The following is a 25,069-nucleotide window of genomic DNA, read 5'->3' as shown; positions in this document are numbered from 1 at the left end:
CCTCAGATGTCAGGGAGTAATGCCAGAGACAGTTTAAATAAAAAATCGTGGAGGAGCATGTCCCAAGGCTCACATAGAACTTGCATTTTCAGTGCTTATAATTCTACAGAGCTTTAGGCAAAACCTCCAATGTACTAATATCTTCAATGTCTAGCAACAGTCCTGAACTGAACACTGCCCTCACCCAGAACAAGGCTCGGCCCCTTTGACCTTTCTCCTCGAGTTATCTAACTAAGCTAAAGTAACTCATCCTTTGATTTTTTATTTTTTACCTTTACTTTGGGTAATTTCTTTCATGATAATCTACCAAAATAATTCTTTCATTGAATGCTTTACTCTGTCACTAACCTAATATTTTTTTTAATCACCTTACGGAGAGCATCCGCCATTAATATTTTTAAAAAATCGGAAAAATTGAAAAAAATCACACGTCTTCATACACGCCTTGGCTAGCTTGTAGGAAAATATTATGAAGGAATAAGCAAAAATGACAGTTATGGCTGAATTCCCCCACCCCCCACCCGCCCTCTTCCGTTCATCACTTACGTCACTATAAAACACTTGCCTGCGCCATGACAGGCTGGGGCTGACTACGATCCAGGCCCCTCAAGAAAGTCTACTGGCACTATAGGCTGGCAAGTAAAAAAAAAAAAAGCTATATTCATACACAGGTGCATACATCGTCATGTTTCAACGTAGAAAATAGCCTAAAAGAATATTTGTATGGCATCATGAGGCAAACTAGCATCTGCAATGGCCTTGGAGGCAGCAGAGCTGACACATACATCAGTCACCCCGGAGGAGCCAGAGATAAGTTTCACATGTCAGCTTGATTTCCAAGAAAAGGACACCATCAGACACACAAAGTCCTTCAAAACAAAGAAAAAAACTGGAATTCAGTAAAGAATACCAACCGGGAAGGCATCTAGGTTTAAAGGGCAAACTCTATAAATACATGGACTTTAACTCTCTCCTTTTTAGAAAACAGGATTAGTTTCAGTTTTTCAAAAATTCCTTCACCACTATTTGACTGATTTTAATAAACAATACATCTTTGGAAAGAGGAGCAGAATCACAAACTTTTCATCATGAGTTTTCTTTTCAATTGAGGGACAATTGCTGGAAAAAAATTAATATCGTTAGATACACCACAAAATTGAAAAAAATTCTCATCATTTAACGAAAGCTAAAATTTTTAAATTTTCCACGATAAATCTTTTAGATTCTGCTTTAAGTTTCTTTGGTATTTTTTTCTGCAGTGTAGGGCATTAGATGAAAGGAATTTTGAGTTGAGTTTTGTTAAAAATACATTTTATTTTTTCCTGCTATTATGTATTGACTTATAGATATGAAAGTAAGCATATATTACTTCACCATAAGCATACATTTCACATGAATATAATCAGGATCATACGTTAATAATTTAACACATGGCGGACGCTCCCCCACATGGGGCTTTTTATTTTTATTAATTTTTTCTTCACTAGTTTTAAACCTCTCCTATATCGGATATTTATCTGTTACTTGAATGTAATAAACAAAGTTTTCTCCTGGCCTTACATATGAACCTTTTTATATGTTATGTTCTCTGTCATTGCCTCAGTCTTTTCCCCTGTCCTCATAATTTTATTCTTACATATATATTTGCACTTTGCATCAATAAATCGTTTTCTTATGAAAATTTGCCTTACATAGCTCATCACTTTTTTTTTTATTATGTACTGCAGAAAATGTCCTATTCTTTTGAAGCTATAAGATAATCACTGAACTTGTGGCAGTGTTCAGGTCATGACTGAAGGGCTGTGCTTGCTTTTTCTTGTTGGGAATGGCTGTCCTTTCCAAACCTACATCTCCAACACTTCATATGGTGGAGCTAAGTAGTGCTGATATTGAGGTACTTTACTAAGAACTCTCATCTTTGCCATTATAGGCTCACCAGGAGGACGTACCTCACTAATAATGTAGTGTCACTTTTTTTTTAATTATTAAAATATGAACATGTATGTGTCACAGCTGGTAAGTTCATGATTATTTCAGATAATTTGTGTTTTCTCTGATGAAATTGATGAGCAGCTACTTGCCCCCAAATATATGAAAAATTAATAAATGGGTTTGGCAAATGCAGAAGTCTTTATTAATAGTACATCATGATGAATTGTATGAATAAATCTTAAATGTGATATAGCAGAGGAGCTGACTCTGGTTGTAAAGATTACAGTACACATCAGCAGGATTGATTGCACATGTGTAATGAGCACCGGGAAGTGTTGATCTGTAAGAGCCACACATATGAAGCAAGAACTGTGTGAGAAAATGATAATTTCATAATAAGTAAATGTAAGACTACCTAGTAACAGTGCACAGCAAAACATTTCTGATGTTTTATTGAATGCTCACTATTGTTTTTTAGGTGAATCTCAGATTTACATTTGCAACACTAAGTACCATGTAACTCATGAAAAGAACTGTAGGCTACACATGCTAAGTAACGGGACGAAACAACTTAACCCGTCCGCTGCGATTGGCATGGATTTTGCCTTCACAATCACTGGTAGCCTGGTAACATATAGTCCCAGGTCTTTTTCTGCCTCTGTGGTGGATAGTGGAGTGTTTCCCATGTGGTATTGGTATGCTGGATATCCCCTTTACATTTTTCTTCATTGAATTGTAGCAGCCACTTTTTGTTCCATTCCTGTACCTTGGTGATGTCTTCTTTTAGGAAATTCGCAGCCAAGGGGTTAAAATCCTTCATGAGGGATCATAGAGAATTTTACTTTCCACATAGTTTATAATGTACTGTTTTGAAAATATATATAACACAACAATGAATATTCCGGCGCAATAAAATTTGCAGATGTAAAAAAAGAAGAATTTCACATTGGTTGCTGTTGCACTGGACATATTAAATTGAAAAATAATGCTTTAATCTTTCTATTATAATCTACCTTCTTACCTTCAGTCTGTCATTTCCAATTTTCTTAAAGAATTTTATTGCTTCAAAAGTGGATGACCATTCCCCTCTGCCAGAATACTATGTATATCCTCCTGCTCATCATCATGATGATAATCATCAGCAGCAGCAAACTGTACTATTTCCCTGCAGAACACAGCTAGGCCTCTCCCAAACATCTCCATTTGTTTATGTACGGTGCCTCTAGTTTCCAGTTTTTATACAAATGCTCCATATACTTCTTAATTTCCTCTCACCATGGTGAACAACTTTTACTTGCATTTATTATATCCGACATTTCCCAGTCTGTCTCTTTGTTCAACTATTGTTCTTCATCTTACTTATATATCCTGAGCATTGACATTTCTTGCTTTTGATTGCCTTTATTATGTTTCTTGCTTTCAATTGTTCTCCTGTCCATATTCAAATTTTCTTATTTGTTTTAATGATTTGTAGCACTGATTTTTCCATTCCTCTTTGGGTACTTTTTAATTTCTTTTCTCAAAAGCTGTTCAGTGTTGCATATAAGACAACAATACTGTGTGTGTGTGTGTGTGTGTGTGTGTGTGTGTGTATATATATATATATATATATATATATATATATATATATATGTAAATATATATATATATATATATATATATATATATATATATATATATATATATATATATATATATATATATATATATATATAATGATGTAATGGCCGAGACCTAAATATAGACTCCAAAAGTCTTAAGCCACGGGATACCCTTCAGCTCAACACTAAAATGTCTACCTTCTGTCTTGAGGGCCCAGGTTTTGATTCTCTGACAGATTGTTGGGAAAAAATATTTATTTTCCCAAATAGATCAATTTCTTATATGCTTTGTGAATTGGAAAATCCCCCGTGGCACTTATGGATAGTGTTTGATCCATTCCTGTGTTGTGTTTCTCCATGCAAGGGCAGGAAATAGTAAATAGGAAATAGGAAATTGTATTCATGCTTCCATAGTAATGAGACTGAAGAAAATTGTCTTGAGAAATATAAAAACAAAAAAATATTGGTCTTAATGGAAAGGAGAAGCCATATAATGGCCTGATGTGCAGATAAAGGTTCCAAAAAGCCCTAAGCCACAGGGTACCCTTTGGTTATGCTGGAGTGTTTGCCTCCTGTCTCAGGGGCGGAGGTTTAAATCCCGGGCAGATTATTTGCAAATTGATTTATTCTCCCGAAGATCAATTTTTCATTTATTTTGAGAAGTGGCTGTTCCGCCTAAGACAAACCCTTCCTGTTAACCTTGTTAAAGGTCTTCTTCATGTTCTGAAAACAGCAAACAACTTCCTATCGTTCTATAATAATTTTAATTATTTTCAACTATCATCTTAAGTGCAAACAATTTATTCACTCATTCCTTCCCCTTCCTGAAAACCCCTTGTTCACTGCCTACACTTCTACTGGTTATTTCCATCATTCTCACTTTTAACACCCTTCCATATACTTTTCCGGGCACATTGAGTAAGCTTATTCTTCAATAGCTGGAGTCTCCAGCCACACTAAGCGTTGTGTAAAATCCTTATCAGATGCAAGACTCTGTAAGATCACATTCATCATACTTTTTTCTTGGCTGCCCTCTTGGGAGTGATCAGCTGCTGGCCTGTGGATTGTCATCACAGCTACTCACTTAATGGGATACAGGTTTAATAAGAATGATTATAATTTTCATTATAAATGAAAAATACTATTCAAATAACTTTATTTCTGAAAGGTAAGATATTTATGATATGGTGAGGTGAAGTCTTATGATCGTAATTGCAAGAGGTGAAATATTCATATACTTTTTAACAGCACCTGTTCATTATTTAATTTCATCGTGTTGTGTAATATTGCACCCTTTCATTTAAGCCTTCCTTTATTCTCTGCAGCTTTCTAAATACCAATCCATTTCAGCAAGCAGCACGTCAGTTCGTCATGTAAGACGCCGGCGAAGTCTCAAGAGATCCGTGTCACGAGTTTCATCAACTTCTCAGGTTACCTGTCAAAGTCCAGATTCTGTTGCAAGAATGTCAAACATTCTAACCCAGGTTGAGCATATATTATATAGAATAATGCATCTGTTTTCCATTTGTGTTCCTTGATGCCACGAATGTTCTTTAGAGGAATGAACAGGACAAAAGAGTCCCTAGCCACATTTTTCCTTGCATCAATCCCTGCTACTAGCATTTATCTTTTTCCCACAATTATTTTTTTATATTTTTTGTCATTTAAGTTTTCTAATGGTTTATTCTCTTCTATTCCTAATAACTCAATCTCAATCATACAATTGAATACATATATTTTTTTTAAACAAGTACCAAAATATATTTTGTCTTTGAACCAAATCAGAGAAATTTCATTCACTCACTAAGCCACTCTTTTCTTGCATACTATAACTTAATTTCTTTTTATTCCCATTGTATTTTCTTTTACCACAAACATTGCCTTCATAATTTACCTGTATAGCTACCCTTAACCCTTTCATTGCTAAACGCTTGCAGCGGGTGTTAGGCGTATTTGCTGGTGGCGCTAAACACTCGCTGCGACCTCCAGCCGCACTCAAATCTCCCGCGTATGAGAGTGTTCCAACACTAATTCTCACAACACAGGATTGCCAATTGAGTGGGTTCTTCACTAAATTTGGTGGAAAATCATGTCAGTCCAGCGCGGAAAATCTACGGACGAGCAACTGGTGGATGTTAATTGTTGACCAATATAGCGACATTTTTGCATAGCTTCACCTATCACATGACTGATATTTTGATCAAATAGTTGTAAATTTTGCAGTTGGCAATACTGCCCTGCCAGCACCCCATCATCAAGAGATCTACAGTAGTTGCCTTACGGCTGACCGTCGCGCACGTATAAATGTATGTCTTCACAGGCAACACCCCCTGAACGTGCCTGTACTTTCACAGGAGAGGCTTACATTACTGAATCATATAGATCTTGGCCTCCTCTTTCCAATGGGGATTTTGTTTTTTAGCTGTGATGAATAGTTTTTGAGATACAGCGGTTAAAAGAGCGAGCACTAGCGTCACTTGCTGGTGGTGCTAAAAGCTCACTGCAAGCGCCAGTCGCACTCACAGCAAAAAACACCCCCTGAACGTGCCTGTACGTTCGCAGGAGAGGCTTACATAACCGAATCTTGTAGATCTTGGCCTCCTCTTTCCAATGGTGTTTTTGTTTTGTAACTGTGATGAATAGTTTTTGAGATATAGCGGTTAAAAGAGATCCCCTTCCCCCGCTGGGGTGCCCGAGCACGCCTGAGGGGATAGTCTCATTGCGAGTGCTTAGCAATGAAAGGGTTAATCTTGCATCCAGTGTCAGAGCATTTGATTTTTTCCTCACACTTGCTATCTTTCTTTCATGGCCCCACATCACTTCCATAATTGCTCTTCTTCCCTCTCTTATTGTTCATACAATTGCACCACTTTGTCTACTTCTCCCTTGTTAACAACACCCTCAACAGTACAGTGTAGTTTACTTTTCCCGTCACAGAATAAATTATCTATTTATTTTCTTAAAATTTCACTCTTCTAACATTATGGAATATCTGTACAGCTTGCGCGGATGATTTCTGCGCCAGAGTCCACGCATCAAGATTTGCCATGCAGCTTCATATTTGCCTTCCATACAATCATTAAAGCATAAGAGGAATTAATCATGTGTCTGGCAGTGACGTACATCTTTTCCTCCACTCACTGGTGTGAGGGAAGGAGGGTCTCCCTCCCTCCCCTCGATCTAGGGGGGTTGACAGTTTGTATTGCCTTGAACAATTTAGCCTAAAATTTCACCTACATCCTTGTGTTTCTGCCCATATTGGCTGGATTACATAACGGATGGAAACATGCAGGAGGAAAAACAATTCCATCAATCACTGATCTTTACACTGCTGGGCAAAATGAAGCCTCCTCTTCCTTTGGAGGTCATTTATCAGTGGCTCCTTCCACGCGTCATAACACCTGCAGCCAAGGTCATGTTGCAGAGTTTCTTGCACTGTATGGAGCGACACATCACTGAGAAGAATGTGGGTTTGTTCTTTCAATTTCCTGGTTCTAAGGCGAGGAGTGATGTCAAGCTATCGTCTTAACACGTTCCTTTTTCTATAAAAAAAAATGTTTTAGTTTCCCTGGTTGCTTCTTAAGGAGCATGACCATCCCCTCTCCATCAACCTTAACCCTTTCCATCTGTGACGCAGACATCGGCGTCACAGTATGGAAAGGGTCAAGAGGATATGGAAGAGGATTAATCCTCTTCTAAACCACTCAATCCTCCTCTAAATTCCTCTTAATCCTCTTCCATTTCCTCTTAAAAGGTTTAGAAGAGGATTAAGAGCAAATGGAAGAGGATTAAGAGGTTTAGAAGAGGACCAACGGTGACGTCGTTGGACGCCGATGTTGGCGTCGCCGGAGTGAAGGGGCTAAATCAGTTGATCAAGTTTCGCAATGTTCTAAACTTCAGTCTTTTAAGTTTGCAAATTTCCTTAGTACTGTGCCCAGCAATGTAAAGATCAGAGATTGATGGAATTGTTTTTCCTCCTGCATGGTTTCCATCCATTATGTAAATCAGCAAAAATGGGCAAAAACACAAGGATGTAGGTGAAATGTTAGGCTAAATTATTCAAGGCCATACAAACTGTCAACCCCCCTGGATAGAGGGGAGGGAGGGAGACCCTCCTTCCCTCACACCAGTGAGTGGAGAAAAAGATGTACGTCACTGCTGGACACACGATTAATGCCTCTTGCGTTTCAATGATAAGTTATGCGGCAAATCTCCATGAGTGGACTCTGGCACAGAAATCATCCGTGCAAGCTGTAATACACATTTTACTTGGTTCACAATTATTATAGGTACAGAAACCATCCATTGCTTCTCACAACTTTAATTTATTTTTTTAGTCAAGGTTTCCATTAGCTTCCTTCAATAACTTTTGTAGTTATAATCAGTGCTGCTTTTCTTGCTATTTTCTGGAGTTTGTATTTATTAGTTTTTTTTTTTATTTTATTTATTTATTTATTTTTTTTTTTTTTTTTTTTTTTACATCTCAACTGCATGCCTTGCACACTTTGGTGATTGGTCTTATGAATGGTGTTAGACTTCAATAGAAGCGAAATTAAAGCATTTGTTAACTCCCTCCCTAATGATCATTCTTGGGTTTTAGTACTGTAATTTGCCTTCAGCAGGGTAAAGTGATGTGAAATTGTCTAATATCCATTCTTTATTGATTTATGTCTGACTAACGAGGCATCCTACTGTAGCTGTCAAGTACTTACCACATCCATGTTCTTGCATAGAGTGTGTGACTTTATTCTTTGCCTCCTGATTTCCATTATATACTATATAATAGATATGTAATATGGAGTAAAAGGAAATAATTTTAGAGGGTAAGCTATACTAGTGAATGTTTCATGTAAGAAACTCAACATATACCCATATATGAAGGATGTTAAGGATGAGTTGTATTTCCATCACTATGAAAATATTCAAGAAAAAAAAATTGAGAGGGACACATGATATGAGAATTACAAACCCACAAAGCATATCTTACTGTGTGGAAAATTTGTCATGCACTCATATCTAAGTACATGCATAATTTACTTTTAAAATCTCTACTTTATTGATATACAGCACATGAAAAAGACTTTCAGAACTAAAACTTTTTTCTACTTTGGTGTGGTATAAGTTATGTTTCATTTTTCTGTGCCTGAGCAGCCCCAAGTTATTCTATGCAGAGATGTTGCATGTTCTAACGCTCTAATGGCTGGTGCTTTTTTTTTTTGTTTTTTTGGTGTTCCATTTTGTGAACTTTTAATTTTTACTTTGAAGTTCTTGGCATGTTTCCATGTGCTTTATTGTCTTGGTATACTTTCTCTATGTATCTGTGATCTCACTACTTGAATGAAGCAAAGGAAAAACTTAAAATATGCTATTCTGCTTGACCTTTGCTTGCCAAAGTGCACTAGCTTGTTTGTTTGTTTTTCAGTCTTCCATTCTAGTCTCATGTTCCTCCCATTAATTTCCCATGTTAAGCTTTTCTCAAATAACTTATTGATAAATGAAGTATACCTCCTATTTAGCTTTACATGAAAATGCTTTATACCCTGTGAGTAGACTTAATATTCTTGTATATTTTCAGTGTGGATGTATTTTAAAGTATGAATTATTTTCAGGACAGTGCCATCTTCCGTATGTCGGGTTTGTCTCTTAACACAAATGCACCGGATGAGATGTCGAGTCCCCGAACTAAGACAAGACATAATTCATGCTGTGATGATGATGAACCTATTGTTATTAAGATCAAGAGAAGGGATAAAGATGGTAAGGTGATATCTAAGCTGTATTTGAACCAATCATGCCTGTCTGTTAAAAGTGTGGTGTTGTGGCTTATATTAATGAATCTTAAAAGTACTATAGTTAAAAACCTCGATCAACCAAAACCTAAATTGTGAATAGTACAATCCGTGGTCCTCATGAAAGGTGGTTATCATCTCTGCACCTTTATAGCAGTAAATATGGCAAGTAATTTTTTTTCTTTTTTTCCAGGTCATGTTATTGTGTCACAATTATCTGATGAGCTAGATAACACAAGTGATTCAGGCAGACCACTCCTAATAGGAAAGCAGAAAAAACCTGGAGCAAGTTTCTTGTTCTCAGAAGTAAGTTAAATGTTCAGTTTTGTAGTAGCAAATATAACAAACAGTTAATCCTCAGATATTCCAAACCTAAACTTCATATTTCTATAATGGTTAGGCCCATTTGAATTTACTTTTGATAATGATAGGCTAATGACAATAATGATAATAATAATAATAATGAAGATGATGATAATGGTAATGATAATAATAGATTGTTATTGTCATTGGTATTATTATTATAATTATTATTTTATTAGTATTACCATTATTATTATTATTATTATTATTATTATTATTATTATTATTATAATTAGTAGTAGTAGTAGTAGTAGTAGTAGTAGTAGTAGTAGTAAAAGTAATAGTAGTAGTAGTAGTAGTAGTAGTAGTAGCATCATTATTATTATTATTATTATTATTATTATTATCATTATTATTATTGTTATTACTACTACACTAATATTATTATCATTACTGTTATTATTATTGTTGTTTAAGTTTAAATATTATAAATAAATAATTAGAGAAATTAGCTCCACTAAAAATGCAAGTTAACTGCTTGGCTTGGTACCATGCTGCTAGAAATTGAGGCAGTGTGTTCCAAAATTTTTACACAATAATTTGTGTTTTATTAGATATGTATATTGTGCAGCCCCTCTCATTATACATGAAAATGGGAGTTCTTGACGAGGCTGCGCAGAGTGAATTTCATAAAATTTTAACATGATCTTTCCTCTATGGTGAAGTGGTTAGCATACTTAGCTATGAATCCAAGCCTGGGTTTGAATCCCAGCTTGTGGAGTCAGCAGGCAGCTCACCCAGCTTTTCATCCTCTCTTATGGGCTGGTCGATAAATGAGTACCTGGGGAAACCTGGGGAAGGTAAACTGTGGTAACTCGGATGTCACACTGGCCCTATGTCCGGTAATAGGTTCTTATCCACCATCAAAAGACCATAAAAGTAGCCAAAAGAGAGTGTAAGCTTCAGTTAGGTGTCTAGATACTCTTTCTTAAAAGCATTCATGTCCTAGGATGGAGGTGATACAGATAAAACAAGGTTGCTCCAGAGTTTACTAGCTATTCTCATTAATTCTTGCATAAAAGATTAACCTGGTAGCTGCGGGGATCAAGTTTCTTAAAGGCCCCTCTAAGCGAGAAAAATGAGAAAAAAATCATCACTCACGCAAACCATTTCATAGTATATATCAACGCATTTGTGAACAGTTTAGGCATCATCTATTTTGGGGGGTTTATATCATGGCAAAAATTTGGCCCGTCGCTTGTACATGGTAAAGCCACAAATTGGGCCCTTCGCTACTACCAGGTTAAGACACCATAGTAAAGCTGGAGTACTGCAGAGCCAAATAAATATGAATTCTTATGGCTCTACAGTACAGTCTTCTGCTATGGGGCGGCAAGAATTGTGGAGGCATGCCATTACTAGTTATGGAAGAATTTCAAGCAACTTTTATTTTCTTCTCTGAGGTAATAGACTTCCCCATAAATTTCTTGATTTGGGTGTAGATTTGGGTGCTGGCCTCTTGGACATTGTCAAAATGAGTGTGCATGTGTAGCAGGTAGGAGAGCAACAGCTGGTGAGGGAGGCATTCCTTGTGAACAAAGCACCACACAAAAAGTATGAGATGCATCATGCAAGTCAGGAAACCACACAGTTCTAAACTATCATTGAATTTGAAAATTAATCTAACTATTCCTTGTGTGTGTCTATACAACGGAGAAATAAATCTAACCAATGAACGGCCACAATCCTCTTGCCCTATGCCAGTAAGGGTTCAACAGAACATTAAATGAATTTAAAATTAAGTTATACTAATTGAGGCATGAAGATGGAACCCCATGAGCATAGCTCATATATCATATATTTCAATTAGGTTAAGACACACACTTGAATTTACGGTAATATTTAGGGATATAATTTCAATAACTTTATTTATTTATTTATTTTATTTTATTTATTTTTTTTTTTTTTTCAATAAATGTTGATGCACTAAATTGTTTATACAATAACACTCTTAGCCTTCTGATACTGATTTATTGTGTACAGGGGACAGAGGATGAACCTTTCATCAGCAGTGACAAAAAGAAAGGGTTTACTGACACTAAGAGTCTTGGCAGCAGCGCTTCAATTCGCACTTCCATTTTTCAAGGTGATGGAACTGAAATGGACAACAATGAAGAGGAAAGGGAAGGTAATCTTGGTTTTATTTCAAAAATTTATGGATATGTGCGTGAACAAAATAGAAGAAAACAAAACAGTTACTATGGCACAAATTTTCTTTGAGGTAAAATATACAACATTTATTTTTTATGTATAACTGCTGTTGGTACAGGTAACTCGATTTACACGAGTATTGTGTCCTTGAAGAGGTCGCATAAATCAAAAACAATGTAAATCAAACAAGAGGTAGGTTTCTATTGAAAAATAAATATTCACTTCATTCAGTGGAGAGAGAGAGAGAGAGAGAGAGAGAGAGAGAGAGAGAGAGAGAGAGAGAGAGAGAGAGAGAGAGAGAGAGAGAGAGAGAGAGAGAGAGAGAGAGAGAGAGAGAGAGAGAAGAGAGAGTATATATATATATATATATATATATATATATATATATATATATATATATATATATATATATATATATATATATATATATATAGTGGTACCAGTACCTGCCCACCCCTATTGTTGAGTAGCGTGGCAGCGTGGGTACTGTATTGTTGTTCAAGTGGCGCGCGGGAAGAACTGAGCTCAGCTGTGTGGCCGCGGCGCCATGTGAGTCCAGTTGCGTGAGACATCTGGTGGCCACTCCTTAAAATATCACATATAAGTGAAAACAACTTGTAAATTAAACATTTATTTAGATTTTGGCCCCCGCGTTATTTAAAAAACGCGTAAGCCAAACTCGTGTGAATCGAGAGTTACCTGTATTCACCTTGTCATATATAGATTAACCATGATGAGTTGCTTATAATACTAAGGGATATTTATCAACATCTACATATGCATTAACAAAATAATGTTCACTAGGGAATCAATTCCTTTGTGGAGATTTAAACAAAAAAGTAGAAATATATCTTGGTATCCATTCAGATGTCTCCAAATATCATTACTTAAGTTCTTTACTTTATGTTTGAATAACTCTATAATAGAGGGACACTCTGTATTTTTGAAAACCCATAGTTTCTAATACATGTCTAATAATGACAAAAAAATATTGCAAATCTTCATATGTTTCCCATATTTTTTTCCTTATTTGTATTTCTCTCTCTCTCTCTCATTAATTGGGGATTCACAACATGGCTTCCATAACAAAAGATCCTGCCTATCAAACCTATTGACCTTCTATAACGACCTCTTCTCAGTTTATGACGTAACCAAATCATTGGACATAGTCTATCTTGATTTCCAGAAAGTGTTTGATAAAGTCCCACATCATAAATTACTTAACAAATTAAAGCAAATAGGTATTGACGGTCAAGTACACCAATGGATCGCGAATTGGTTGAGCAACAAACAACAAAGAGTGGTGATTGACGGATTTAACTCAGAGTGGGCGCCGGTCACTAGTGGCGTCCCTCAGGGCTCGGTTCTTGGCCCAGTGCTCTTCATTATTTACATCAACAATGTGGATGTTGGACTCAATAATCGCATTAGTAAATTTGCAGACGACACAAAGATTGGTAACTCGGTTCACACTGACGAATCAGGCAAAGCCTCCAAGAGGATTTGCACAAAATTTCAGCTTGGTCTGATAGATGGGAGATGCCCTTTAAAGTAGACAAGTGCCAGGTCCTTCAAGTTGGAACAAGAAATAAGAAGTTTGATTATGAAATGCACGGCATTAAACTCAAAAGCCTTCAATGCGTTAAGGACTTGGAGGTCAAAATCGCGTCAAACCTCAAATTTTCACAGTGATGCATTGATGCAGCAAATAAAGCGAACAGAATGTTGGGCTTCATTAAAAGAAACTTTTTATTCAAGAATAAAGATGTAATACTTCCACTCTACAATAGTTTAGTCAGACCCCACTTGGAATATGCGGTACAGTTTTGGTCTCCCCACCATGCAAAGGACATTGCTAAATTAGAAGGTGTTCAGCGTCAGGCAACAAAAATGATCCCTTCCTTGCGCAACAAATCCTACGAAGAAAGGCTTTCCACCCTTAACATGTTCTCTCTTGAGAAACGTCGTCTCTGAGGAAAACTGATCGAATGTTTTAAAATACTTAATGGTTTCACGAATGTAGACAGATCAAAATTGTTTATGATCGATGACACTTTGTGAACGAGGAACAATGGCATAAAACTCAAATGTAGACAAGTAAATTCAGACTGCACCAAATTTTTCTTCACCAACGTTGTTGTGCAAGAATGGAATAAGCTCCCACCGTCAGTGGTCCAGTGTAACACAATTGACTCCTTTAAAAACAAGCTCGACTGTCACTTCCTTCAACTTAATATTAACTAGAGTTGAAATGCAATGTTTTGGAGCCATCTGATTAATGTAGAATCACTTAGGTTTAAGGACAGGCCACCTAGTCTAGACCATGGGGTCTGTGTGGTCTGATTTTCTATGTAAGTCTATGTAAAATCTCTCTCTCTCTCTCTCTCTCTCTCTCTCTCTCTCTCTCTCTCTCTCTCTCTCTCTCTCTCTCTCTCTCTCTCTCTCTCTCTCTCTCTCTCTCTCTCTCTCTCTCTCTCTCTCTCTCTCTCTCTCTCTCTCTCTCTCTCTCTCTCTCTCTCTCTCTCTCTCTCTCTCTCTCTCTCTCTCTCTCTCTCTCTCTCTCTCTCTCTCTCTCTCTCTCTCTCTCTCTCTCTCTCTCTCTCTCTCTCTCTCTCTCTCTCATTGCCATAAACACTCCGTTGCCACTCTCTACATCTACAGGGCCAGTCAGAAGTGGAGGTGAATTATCTGAGTCACGTGTAATGCATACAGAAGTTAACAGAAAATTTGCACTAAAGTTTTTGGGGTATTTGTTAAAGTGAGAATTTTAGTGGTATTGGTGGTTATATGGATGCATTCAGGATAGAATGTATGGAAAAGTGTTGACAAAGTGGATACATGGATGTTAGGTCATTTTGATATGTGAGAGAATGGCTCGATCTATGTGAAAGAGGAGAATAGGGCACTGAAATATCTCAAAGAAAGGGAGTGGAGGAGTGAAGGGACAGAATTTTTGAAGCCAAAGTGTATGGAGAAGAGGGTGTGCAGACACCTGCCATAATTACTACCCCAAAGGAATTAATAGGAGTTATATAGCCCTAAAGTATATAAATTGATCAATTGATAGAAAGACACACAGATATATGCATAAGTAGATATGTAGATAGACATACATAAATGTATTTTGATAAATAGGGGTAAATAAATGAATAAACAAAGATAATAGTCAGGGTTAATTTTCAGAAGTGGTGACTCTAGGCAGTCAGAGTCAATGGGATGGCAGCTCTAATAATAATGGTATCAACTTAGCTTATGCAGCCATCAAGCTAGTGAAATATATTTAGATGACAGGAAATATCAAGAGGAACAAGAGCATTGTCACAGCTGCTTACACAACAGTTGTTTTGCACAAAAAAGAGCATAGGACTGCTAATGATAGGTGCTCAAAATTCAGTCAGTTACAAGAGTTTATACCGAGTTAATCCAGAATATTCAGATCAGCAATGCACCATGTCTGCAGGGCATCTTATCCACCTCTTGCTAGTGCTATAAACTATGGTCCACACAATCTATATGACCCACATATTAGTCTAATATTATTTTTGTGCCCTAACAAACCATTGTCAACACTCAGACTTTCATCAGTACAAATATGAGGCTTCGGCTTTGTTAATCTTGCATTGGATTTATATTTGTGTGCAGCCATTTGAAAAATATGGATCCTTTGAAAAAGACAAAACTTGCTTTTTTTTTTCTCTCTCTTCCCCCAACATAGCACCATATTAATATAAATGCATGGTTTTCTTATGTTTTGTTTTCTGTTTTTTTTTTATTTTTAGAACTTCTTACACAAAAGCAGGGACGAGACATGACTAGCATGAACCTTAAAGGATTATCAAAGACGATTAGTGCCGCCAGATCTCAGCAGGAGCAGCCAACTTCTTCAGTATCCTTCCATAGGCTAAGGTAATATTTTCTTTTGATAAATTGTATTATATTTGTCTTATTACTTGTATCTTTTTTTTTATTTTTACTTTCTTAGGCACTTAATTTATTTGCTTCATGAAATTTTCATTAGGTCCACATATAATATTAACCCTTTCTTTGCACGTGGTGAAATGCCAGAATTTGCTCTTTTCTCCACTCCCACATGACCACTGCGTGTAACGAAACACACGAGAAATTAATACAGACAAGGAAAGGTTTGCCGGCGCCAGGGATCGAACCCGCGACCAGCGCAACGGGAAAGCCACTCCTTTACCAGTCGGCCAAAGAGGTACCCCCACTGGCTAAGTGGGTTATGGGAGGCTCGCCCATCAGGCAAGTCAGCACTACAGTGGGACGGGACGCTACTATCCCCTCAGGCGCAGTCAGTCAGCCCAATGGGGGGTCTCTTTTAACCTCTGTATCTCAAAAACTATTCATCACAACTAAAAACCAAAACCACCATTGGAAAGAGGAGGCCCAGATCTATAGGAGTCGGTTATGTATGCCTCCCCTGCGAACGTACATGCACGTTCAGGGAGTGATGAATGTGAACACTTACGTCAGTGCGTGTGGGATGATCAGCCATACTGAGAGAACTGCGGACATCTTTCCTTGAAATGCTGGCAAGGTTGTATTGCCAACTGCAATATTTACAACTATTTGGTCAAAGAATCAGTCAGGTGATAGGTGAAGCTATGCAAAAATGCCGCTATATTGGACAGGACTATCCACCAGTTACTCGTCCGTAGATTTGCCGCGCTGAGCTGATGTGATTTTCCACCAAATTTAGTGGAGAACCCACTCTATTGGCAATCCTGTGTTGTGAGAAATAGTGTTGGAACACTCTCATACGTGGGAGATTTGAGTGCTGCTGGAGCTCGCACCGAGCATTTAGCACCACCAGTAAATACACCTAATGCTCGCTGCGAGCGTTTAGCAATGAAAGGGTTAAGAGCATCCAAATCTTAGTGGTAGGTATGAAAACAGCTTACATGTATGTCTGTGTGTTTGAGGAATATATATATATACAGTTCCCTCCCAAGTTTTGTGCTTGCTTCGTTACGCAGGTATAGCGCTAAAGTTGCGCTATCTGAGTTTCGCGATCCTTGAGTTTCGCGCTCAATCCTAAATTATTACCATCCCGACTTTTGCGCATTATCGCACCGAGTTTCGTGTTGCTTTGACATGTACGGGTCATGTCTACCTACCGTCGGCGTCACGCACGATTCCTTAAGGTGGTGTCATATTGGCCGTTTTCCTTCAATCGTTGGGGATATTGGCAACCGAGGTTGCCCGTGCGCCCAACCGGGAGCGAGTTGTTGGTTGTCTGTACAGATGGAAAACAGTTGGGGGTATGATCAACCACGCGGCTGTATGTAAACAAACATACGACGGTAGTGGCTGAGGAGTGAGGAACAGTGGAAAATGGCCAACCAAGAAACTCGTACAGTAGACTGGCAGAGCTGCTTTGTTCACTATTTAATCGATACAGGGCGACTGCTTTGTTTACATTATGAATATAGACAACCGACCTTGGCCATGCGTGATGCACACCCAGAAAAGTTGGAGTTGCCGGTCACCCTATCGCTAATGCGGTTGGAGGAAAAAGGCCCAGTGTGACACTCACAGCTTAAAGGCATGGTCACACAAGCTAGTTTCTCGGGAATTTCCCACCGAAATTATCTCCCGACAATTTTCTGCCTTGAATTTATCCTCAAGTTTGGTCACACAGAGGACTGTTGCATTCTGGAATATATCAGCTGAAAAGCAAAACAAACAATGGATCCAGATGTTGCAGAGTTTGCTTTGTGGTGTTTGCTGAAGAAAAAGAAAAAAATTAAAAGAAAGCATTTGTTGGTTCATGAGTGGTTAGCTTGGAGACAAAGGGAGAGTGTGTTACAGCTTGCTACCGTCAATTAAATGCCATGAGAACTTAGCAGTGAGGACCAAGACATGATAATGAAGTGGCTATGCTTGGACAAGACTCAAGTCTAAGACCTGCTCAATCTGGTTACTCCAAGCTTATCTATAGCTTCGTGGAACTCATTGTGGTACTGGAAAAAAAAAACACGGATAGCTACTAAACCGATCAGCTGACACACTCTTCTTCTTTTTGTAACCACAACTTACCAACCTCACGAGAAAATAACCGACATACGGGTGACTGAGTTTCTGACTAGAATTTCAATGAGTTTCCCGTGAAATGCAGCCAACTTTGAATCTGAACAAAATTCTCGAGAAACTAGCAGTTGGGTGACCATGTTCACACTTGCTGGGGCGAGATTCACAGAGATGCGGGCTAATGTCCTGTGGTAAAAGCTATGAACTAATGATTTAACTATCAACGTTGACTTTAGATTCACAAAGCTTTCGTTTCGTTTTAGTTAGAGGCCACTGATTGGATGAGCACCGTCGATGACGTCATCGGACTCGGCCAATCACAAGCGTGTATTCAGAACTGTCAGCCAATTGTAAGGCAGCCAGCCGCCTTCAGCTGCGGCTTCAAAACAACCCGTTTTCTCTTCACATTTTCTTCCTTTTCGCACAGTACGTATTTTGAGATAACAAGGGAGTAAAGTGGGGAAAAAAGGCAGCTTCTCCACGGGCCGGAACAAAGAAGCGCTTTTTCAGTGTTTTCAATACCCCGAGTTTTGCGATCCGCGAGTTTAGCGCTATACCTGCGGAACGAAGCAAGCGCGAAACTCGAAAGGGACTCTGTATATATATCTATCTATCTGTCTATCTATATCTATCTATCTATCTATCTATCTATATATGTATGTATATATATATATATATATATATATATATATATATATATATATATATATATATATATATATATATATATATCTATATATATATATATCTATATCTATATCTATCTATATCTATCTATATCTATATCTATATCTATCTATATCTATATCTATCTATATCTATATCTATATCTATATCTATATCTATCTATCTATCTATCTATATATATATATATATATATATATATATATATATATATATATATATATATATATATATATATATATATATATATATATATATATATATATATATATATATATATAGGGTACTGAGTGGGATGGAAAAAGTGGATGAAAGATCAATCATCTCAGATCTCCTCTCTACCTCCTCTGTTCCAGTGTCGGTAGATTCAGCTTCTTCAATCTCTCTTCATATGTTACATCTCTTAGTCATGGAATTAGCTTTGTTGCTGCTCTCTGAATCCTTTCTACTTTCCTTACACTAGACTTTGTACTCGGTGACCGTACTATTGCTGCGTATTCTAACCTTGGACGTATCATGGTTACAATCAGTTTTTTCATCATTTCAACATCCAAATATTGAAAAACGATTTTTATGCTTCTTATCAGGTTGTATATATATATATATATATATATATATATATATATATATATATATATATATATATATATATATATATATATATATATATATATATATATATATATATATATATATATATATATATATATATATATATATATATATATATATATATATATATATATATATATATATATATATATATATATATATATATATATATATATATATATATATATATATATATATATATATATATATATATATATATATATATATATATATATATATATATATATATATATATATATATATATATATATATATATATATATATATATATATATATATATAGGGTACTGGTCTCTGGTGACAAATTATCCGATACAGTAACTCCCAGGTACTTTTCCATTGATGTTTTCTTAATGCTATTATTTCCCAATGTATAATTACCTAAATTTCTCTTTTTGCTTTTTTTCCAAATTCAATCACACTGCACTTTCTGATGTTAAATTTCATTTCCCATCTTCGACTCCATTCTCATATCCTGTCTAGGTCCTGTTGCAGTGCTTGACAGCCCTCTCCACTTCCAATCCTCCTCAATAACTTAGCATTATCATCAAACAAATCCATATAGCTGTGTGTGTGTGTGTGTGTGTTAGCATGTGATTACAACTTAGTTACAAATAATTATTTTATTTTTATTTTGAACAGTAGTGAACCCTTAGAAAAGAGAGTATCACAGTCTGAGCAACTTTTAACTGAAGATGAGACCTTCCTGCCTTGTGATCTACAAAGGCAGGATGAAACCAGTTCCAGTGAGCCAGTTTCACCTTCACACAAATCTCCAAGATTTCAATGCACAACATCAAAAAGTTTAGTTGCTTTTGATAGTCCTATGGATAAAAAATCCACAAAGTCCAGCACACACCCTAATGTCTCACCTATTGGAACAGATGAAACTCTGTTATATAAACCATTTAGTGGAGATCTAAATATATGCCTTGAAGACACCAGTCCCAAGGCAAGTACTCCAGATGAAAAGTTTTCCTATTTGAAGCCTGATTCTACTTCAGCATATCAAAGCAGTAGTGACCAACCAACTGTACCTAAAGACACATTAGAAACAATCATTGAAGGTCCACTAGAAAGCATTGCTGAAGCAGAAAATGTAGAAGAAAGTGGTATGGATGTAATATTAGGAAGTGATAAAGAATGTAAATAAGCCAAAGATATTTATTAAACAATGCAGTAATTCAGGTTGAACTATAAGTATATTGTACATAAATTGTGGTATAAATAAAAAGATTTGATAAGATATAAAGGCACAAATATCTCATCTGTCATACATTTATAGTCAGAGGACATAAAGCAATGAAAAAATTCTTTAAAATCAACTTATTGCTCTATGATTGCTAAAGTTAATGTTTGTTTAGATATTATTAGTTTTGTATTTTTACATAAATGCTTACATTTAACCTGTTTCCGTTTGTGCATTAGACAACTTTTGTTGAGTTTTCTACTTTTTAATAGTTACCATACACTGTTCGTAGTGTACATACATACATACAGTTGTTACATCTGTTATTATTACTGCAGTATTTGGGATTGCTGGAACTTCATCAATATATCATCGGACCCAGATAGGGTGAAAACTCATTGTTGCAACAATCACATCCTCAAATTGTTTGAAAATTTTGTGTAATTTGATACACAGTTAAAGTTTTACTGCTTCAGTTAATTTTGGTTTTAATTCTTTAACAATTGGTTTAAATAATTTTAGATTTAGTTAGCTAGAATCACACAAATTCTTAAGTTTTCTTAGTCTAAGATGATGGCAATAATAGAGAGACTTAGAAACATGCTAATGCAGTTTCACAGTCAGTTTTCTCTACCTTTAGATATTTTCATTATGATTTCTTCTTCTTAGCAAAATATGCATCTAGTTTTTGTAAGAGTTTTAGTAATCATGTTACATTATTTTTTCTCTTTGTTTCAATATATATTTAACTGTTGTTTATTCTAAATAAAGAACCATGAAATCATTCTTGAATCAGTACATGCACTTCAGTATAGTCATTGAAGCACTTAGAGGCAGAGTTAGGTCACATTTGTACAAAAGGTTATACATTTCTCATTTTTAATTAACCAAGAATGTCATGATACCTAGAATTTTGTACTCTGGAGATAAATATGAAGTATTTACTATATATTGACATTTATTTTTGTACTTTTTATTATGTATTGTGGTGAATCCTTTGCTAGTTGTGAGCCTGATATAAACTGATCTTCAGATGTCTGTGAGTGTAAAAAATCAAATGTCTGTGTGGTAAGAATGGGATGAGAGATGTAGAAAAGGTATGGTGAATATTCTCAACATAGGATAAAAGTTCTTGATTAACTTTTTTTTATATATGTAAATATATGAGAGACCATTAGAGGCAGTGGTGTAACCAGAATTTTATTGATGAAAAGGGAAGTTGAAATGATAAGGGGTAGTACGTCATATCTTATAAAACAAAAAAAAAGATAATGGGGGACTCAGTCAACTTGAAGGTGGGAACTTCAATGTTTTAGAGAACCATGTAAATCCAGCTCCTTGTTGTCCTCCTTTAAAGAAGAAGGTCTCTAAGAGTTCTATGCTCATACTTTAACAATTGTGGTTTGAGTCAGCTACTTGACCTGAAGGTAAGGTAAAGGTAAAGTTGGGAACACACGCTGAGCTGTGCATGGCCTCAACTGGATGCTAATCTCCATCTCATTGGCCTAAGTATATCCATTGACTGAAATTGAATGCTAGAAATGAATAACACTATGAACATAATATGAGTGTGTATATAACAATAAAAGGTGCCACCTCAGTATAATATTTTTTGGACACATTGCATGGTGGAGAAATTTAGGGAAAGTAGACTATGATAACCCTAATGTCCCACTGGCCTATACACCTCCATGGTTCAGTGGTTAGCATTCCTAGCCATGAATCTGCTAGCCCAGTGGCATGAGCAGTCAGCATGCAGCTCATCCTGCTATTTTCCTCCCTTTTGGTCTTGTTGATAAATGGGTCTGGGGGAACTTGGGGAAGGTAAACTGTGTTAACCTGGATGGCACACTGGCTCTGTGCCCTGGGGTAATGGGTTCTTTCCAACACAAGCCCAAGGGGCAAAACAATGGATAAAATTAATGAAGCCATGTGCAGTTATAGTGTATCCCCCCAACTTTCACTTAACCTTACAGTGGCCTTGTATCCCAGGGTGATGGGTTCTTACCATCACAGACTCAAGGACTGAGCTGATGAAAATGAACACTAGTGCGATGTGCAATTAAAGTGTATGCCTCCGACTTGCATAAGGCAGTGATCGAGTTCAGAGTAGACTAATAAATGATGTACTTTTTTATGCTAAATATAATTAAGTACAGATGCATAAAAGAGTTAACTTCAAAGAAACTTATAATAAAGTAATATATCAAAGTTTGTTGGTCTGACAAAATTATTTGGAACTAATAGCAAACTGGAGTGTAGAAATTATTTTGTCCATTATTTAAGTTGACAAATTAAGAACCTCAAACACTGATACACTGCATGGCATGTCCAGTTATTACTGTGCAATGAATCACACCAGAAAAATAAGCATCAGGTGAGTAATGAAACTGATTTGCAGCATGCATCTATTTTAGTACATTTATTTCATAAACTGGCACTTTTCTCCCTTGAAAGAACTTTCTCCTTTGACTTTAGAGAAAAGTTGCTACCCAAGCAAGTAATTCACATACATATTCTTATCAGTGAGCTTGTGAATGATTAATGTTAAGTATATTTCTGATTAAATAACTAGCATGATAGCATGCATTCTGAAGTAACTAATATGACATGGATATAATTCCAGTCTCCTTTGAATGTATACAGTAAGGTATTTATATTATTATTATTTTATAATTTTATTTATTTATTATTATTGCTGTAGTAGTAGTAGTAGTATTTCATAGCAGCAGCAACGACAGTAGTAGTAGTAGTAGTAGTAGGCTACAGTAGTAATATATATAGCAGCAGTAGGAGAAGTAAAACCCAGCACACACTACCACTTCCCACCGTCGGTGCTTCTTGTTCATGCAGCGTTCACCAGCCAGGGCAGGGGGCCGGCGAGCAGACGCTGATGCGGCGGCACTGCCCTCGCCGGTGAAACACGCAATGTCTATATAGTAACATGTCGGGACACTCTTTTTGAATAAAACCGTCCCTTCCCGCACATGACGTATCTTGGGGTACACTGAGCTGAGAGCTCAGTGTACCTCATGATCGTGTGTGGTATTGCGGTCGTGTCCGCTCGCCATTGCGATACTTTTCCCCATCGACGCCATGCCCAACACTTGTGCAGTTTTATATATATATATATATATATATATATATATATATATATATATATATATATATATATATATATATATATATATATATATATATATATAACATGCAAAATTACAGATTTACGATGACAGTGATGTCACTAAATATAGCCTGTCTGGTGCAACATCAGATAATATCCTCTGCTGTAATAAGGGGCGTTGCCAGACATTGTAGACATCGGGGACTTAAACCCTGTCTGACAAAGGGGAGGGGTCCGGGTGTATGCTCCCCTGGAAAAAAAAAACATAGATAGTGACTTCTAGGGACTTATAAGGGACTTTGGTATAATGACAATTAATTTATGATACGTCCAACACTAGAATCAAATTACTGTATAATGAATTGAGTAAAAAAAAAAATATATATCTTAAAACTTTAAAAAAGATCTGGGGCTTTTGATGAAAGATCTGGGGCTCAAGCCCAAATAGCCACCATCCCCCACTGCCTATGATTGTAATAAATGAGTGAGCCCAAAGAGTTTTATAACTATAATTGTTGTAGTAGTAGATGTCCTACCTTATCCTCATGTTTACTGAATTATGAAACCCATGCAAAGAGCAAGGAAACCATATAAGTCTATCGTTAAACCAGTTTTCCATCCTAACTTTTCATAAACGAATTGTTAAATCGATCGATTCTTGATCGTCAAAAAAATTAACCTATTACCAAGTCTTCACAATAAAAAAAATCAACCTAAACATTACATTTAGTGTGGTAACAAATTTAACGCAAGAACTAAATAAACGTTAAAAATTGACATTTTACCGTAGTCTCTGCTCAAGCATTACTTCATCCGTTTTCTGTCATCGCTACCCCATGATACGTCACAGCTATACCTCCCATCCCTCCCTCATACTCCCTTCCCCACCGCGCTGACGGTGGCGAGTGGTGATGCGAGTTTTATGTTTCTATTTGTTTGATATTATTCTGATAGTTTTTTACTTTGATATTCCCATAAGTTCATCTATTTTAGATAATTACATAAGTATATTGTCATTTAAATTTGGTTACTGCCAATATATATTATATATTTTTTATTTATTTATTTATTTATTTATTTTGGTAACAGACAAACGAATAGACAGACGGACATCATCTGTAAGCAGTGACGGGCAATAAAAAATATCATAGCACCTTTTTCTTACTTTATGGAAGCAGGTAATACTATATAGCCTACCTACTACTACTGTAATTGATGATAATGTTGTGCTGGAAGCTTCCCCCGGCGTCCATGGGCCTCTAGAAGGCCCAGGGAGGAGCGAGCAGGGGGGCGGGGAGCAAGGCGAGCCGTCCGCGCCCCGCGGGGCGCGGCCATACGCCAGGCGGGAAGTGTTGCCAACTCGCATATATTTTTGCTACATGTTCTTGTATGATCTAAAATATACTGTAACATTCTAGACTGTACTGTTCTGGATATATATAGGAAAAGAGGGCGAGAGAGGCCGAGTCCCAGTCATAGTAAGCTAGTGGTCAGTGAAGAGTCAGAGTGAAGTGTACTGCTAAGGAAGAATATTAAACTACAGAAGTTGTGCAAA

General features: G+C 36.6%; 1 protein-coding gene across 4 annotated transcripts in view; it reads left to right on the top strand.

Moving 5' to 3' along the window:
* The window catches only part of LOC127010452 (bestrophin-2-like), a 71,316-nt gene extending 46,247 nt beyond the window's left edge, over window positions 1-25,069 (top strand). For 3 of the 4 annotated variants that reach the window (XM_050884641.1, XM_050884644.1, XM_050884645.1), the window contains 6 exons: window positions 4,884-5,017; window positions 9,143-9,290; window positions 9,516-9,628; window positions 11,669-11,813; window positions 15,616-15,742; window positions 19,844-25,069. In XM_050884641.1, the coding sequence (XP_050740598.1) occupies window positions 4,884-5,017; window positions 9,143-9,290; window positions 9,516-9,628; window positions 11,669-11,813; window positions 15,616-15,742; window positions 19,844-20,354 (1,178 nt within the window). In that variant the 3' untranslated portion in view covers window positions 20,355-25,069. The remainder of the gene's footprint in view (window positions 1-4,883; window positions 5,018-9,142; window positions 9,291-9,515; window positions 9,629-11,668; window positions 11,814-15,615; window positions 15,743-19,843) is intronic. The other variant, XM_050884642.1, reaches the window with a different exon arrangement.

Source organism: Eriocheir sinensis, chromosome 43 (assembly GCF_024679095.1).
Source record: "Eriocheir sinensis breed Jianghai 21 chromosome 43, ASM2467909v1, whole genome shotgun sequence".
Taxonomy (NCBI): domain Eukaryota; kingdom Metazoa; phylum Arthropoda; class Malacostraca; order Decapoda; family Varunidae; genus Eriocheir; species Eriocheir sinensis.
This window is presented reverse-complemented; position numbering and strand designations above follow the sequence as displayed.